Raw genomic sequence first — 3,235 nt, 5'->3', positions numbered from 1 at the left:
TTCTCCTTAGCATGCAGTAATTTTCATTATAATGCATAAATATTTTTTGTTCTGTAATTTTAGGATTCTGTGAAAAACAAAAATTGGGAACGATAACCTTTCACGGTAGAACTTCATCGTTCCTTCAATGGGGTATAAATAGACCTTCAAGGGACTAAGAATAGACCTAAAAAGACTCAACTAATCCTAAAGACTCTCTAACCTCTCTAACCATATAGATTAAATATATATACATTAACACCCTCCCTCAAGCTTAAGGTGGTAAAGTATAAATCAACTTGAGTTTATTAAGCAGCGGAAGGAAGTGTTAAGGGGACAAATATTTGGTGAAAATATCAGCAGATTGCTTGGTAGTAGACACAATTCGTAAAAGAAGAGTTTTACTCTAAAGATGATGTTGAACAAAATGACAGTAATTCTCAACATGCTTGGTGCCCTCATTAAAACCATTATTGTGAGCAATCTAGATGAGACTAGGGTAGTGAAGGATAGTGGCTGACGGCTGAAAAACTCCCATATCAGTGAGAAGTCAATGGAGCCACAATAACTCCGACATAGCATCAGCCATGGTGCGATATTCAGACTCCATACTAGAACAAGAGGCAACACTCTGTTTCTTACACCGCCAAGAAATAAGAGATTTGCTGAGATAAAAACATACCTGAGGTAGAACGTTGATCAGTAGGATCACCAGTCTAATCAGCATCAGAGTAGCCGGATAAGACCAGAGATGACTGGGATGAAAACTGAAGGTCATGTCCCAGAAACTCCTTAACATAGCGAAGAATACGAAGAACAATAGTAAAATGAATGATTCGAGGGGAAACCATGAACTGACTTACAATGTGAACAACATATGCAATGTCAAGACGAGTCACTCTTAAATAAATAAGGCTACCAACAAGTTTACGGTAGAGAGTGGCATCTTCGAAAGGAATGTCCGAGGTATACTTCGTTTGAGATAATGAGTAGCCAGCAGAGCTCATTGATACTTCAATACCAAGAAAGTAATTAAATGACCCTAAATCCTTCATCTCAAAGTGCTCGCCAAGGTAGTGTAACAAATCAGAAATAGCATGGGGATCATCCCCTACAATAACCATATCATCAACATACAAAAGAAGAAGAGTAATACTATGGTCCGTCTGACGCGTAAAGAGTGTCGTGTTATGAGAAATAGATGTAAATCCAAGTTGAACAACGGTGGAAATAAACGTTGCAAACCAGACCAACGGGGCTTGTTTCAACCCTTACAACGCTCGACAAAGAAGGCACATCTTTTGAGATCTAGGGGTGGTTGCATATAGACTTCCTCAAATAAAGCCTCATTAGGAAAACATTCTTGACATCCATCTGAAATAGAGGCCACTTTTGGCTGCAACAACGGCTAAGAAACTTCAAACGGTTGTCATCCATGCCATAGGTGCAAAGGTTTCTTTATAGTCGATCCATATTCCTTAGAGCATCCTTTTGCCACCAGTCGAGCTTTATAATATTAAATAGAACCATCAAAGCGAGTCTTGATCTTATAGACCCATTTGCAACCAATGGGTTTCTTACTAGGAGACAAGTCAATATAATCCCATGTGTGCATCTTATCTAAGGCTTTGAGTTCGTCACACATAGCTTGCTGCCATAGTGGGCTAGTATTTGCCTTATGAAAAGAGGTAGGCTCAACCAAGGAACTGATAGTGGAAAAACAGTGAAAATCTCGAAGATGGGTGGGAGGTGCCCTTACCTAAGTGGAGTGTCGAACAGGAGAAGCAGGGTCAGGAGTAGGTTTAGACTCCATAGGTGAGACAGATGACAGATCAAAATCAACAAAGACGGGCACAGATTGCTCAAGCTCAATATCACCAGAAGATGTAGGGGAAGGGAAAAGATCAACAGAACCATTAGGAAGAGGGAAAAGAGGTCCTGAAAAAGAAGCATGAAAGGTCGAGATACTAGAGAACATTGTATGCTCACAGAAACTGATATGGCGAAAGGTGCACAATCTGTTGGAAAGAGGATCCCAACAACGAAAACCTTTATGCTCGGTTCTGTAGCCAAGGAAGTAACAGAGACGCGTACACGGTTCTAACTTTGTATGCCCATGGAGTGGAGAAGAAGAAAACAGGTACAACGAAAAGCATTAAGATGAAAGTTGTTAGGAGAAGTACCACACAATCGTGCAAATGGAGAAACATTGTGAAGAACAAACAAAAGAAGACGATTGATTGTGTAGATAGAAGCAAGAGTGACTTCTCACCAAAATTTTGTAGAACATGAAGCAAACAGAAGATGAGCTTGAACAGAATCCAGAATGTGGCGATGTTTACGTTCTGCTCACCCATTCTATTGAGAGGTATGGGGACAAGAGCACTGAACAAGATTGCTTTGTTGAGTGAGAAAAGAAAGAAGAGCGGAATCTTTATACTCCAAGGCATTATCTGTACGAGAAGTCCTGATTGTACGAGAGAACTGAGTGTGAATCATATTAGCAAAGTCAATATATATTTGAGACAAGGCAGAATAATGTTCAAAAAAATATATTTAGGTAAACCGAGAGTAATCATAAAAAAGAAAAGAACGAAATAGTAGTATCTAGTGACAATAGAAGTAGGAGCAAGGCTCGAAGTGTCAGAGTGAATTAAGTCAAAAGGCTGATCACATATAAAAATGGATTGAGAAAAGGATAATCCAGGCTGTTTAGCAAGTTTTCAATCCACACAATCAAAAGGAATAAACTTGGAAACATTATTCAAATTTTTAATAGAAATCAAATGACAATAGTTTTTCAAATGAAGCATGACCAAGATGAAAATGCCACTGATATATAATAGAGTTAGTGTTAGGAGTAGAAAGAGAACAAAGAAGTAGTTAAACTGATGTGAGCTCAAACAACCTTCCCACTTTGAGACCTGCATCAACTGTCTGTCTTGTCTGTAGATCCTGAACCTGACACCCAGTAGAAGAAATAGAAACAATTAAGCGAAGAACACACAATTGTCCAATGGAGGCAAGAATAAAGGTAAGGTTTAGAACATAATAAGTATTGGAAAGTGGTAGTGTTGGAGTGTCAACAGAGCCAACATGGGATGGTCATACAATTACCGTCAGCAACAATCAGAAGTCATATGTTTACAACAAGCGGAATCAAGAAGCCACCAATTACTTGAGGAAACTATAAGAGCGAAGGAATTGGATGCAATCACCTGTTTAAGCAAATCATGTAAATCACTTATTTTCAAGG

General features: G+C 38.9%; 1 protein-coding gene across 1 annotated transcript; it reads right to left on the bottom strand.

Moving 5' to 3' along the window:
- Positions 1 to 695: 695 nt before the first annotated feature.
- LOC120076225 (uncharacterized mitochondrial protein AtMg00810-like) lies at positions 696 to 1,103 on the bottom strand. Its single transcript, XM_039029989.1, has one exon. It carries the CDS (start codon positions 1,101 to 1,103, stop codon positions 696 to 698), a length of 408 nt encoding a protein of 135 aa, XP_038885917.1.
- Positions 1,104 to 3,235: the final 2,132 nt, after the last annotated feature.

The sequence above is a fragment of the Benincasa hispida genome, chromosome 4, assembly GCF_009727055.1.
Source record: "Benincasa hispida cultivar B227 chromosome 4, ASM972705v1, whole genome shotgun sequence".
Classification (NCBI taxonomy): domain Eukaryota; kingdom Viridiplantae; phylum Streptophyta; class Magnoliopsida; order Cucurbitales; family Cucurbitaceae; genus Benincasa; species Benincasa hispida.
The sequence above is the reverse complement of the archived record's forward strand: the minus strand, read 5'-3'. Positions and strand labels throughout refer to the sequence as shown.

What these genes read in the sequence shown, in the direction of transcription:
- LOC120076225 (XM_039029989.1), bottom strand. Translation starts at nt 1,103, where the DNA reads ATGGTTATTGTAGGGGATGATCCCCATGCTATTTCTGATTTGTTACAC.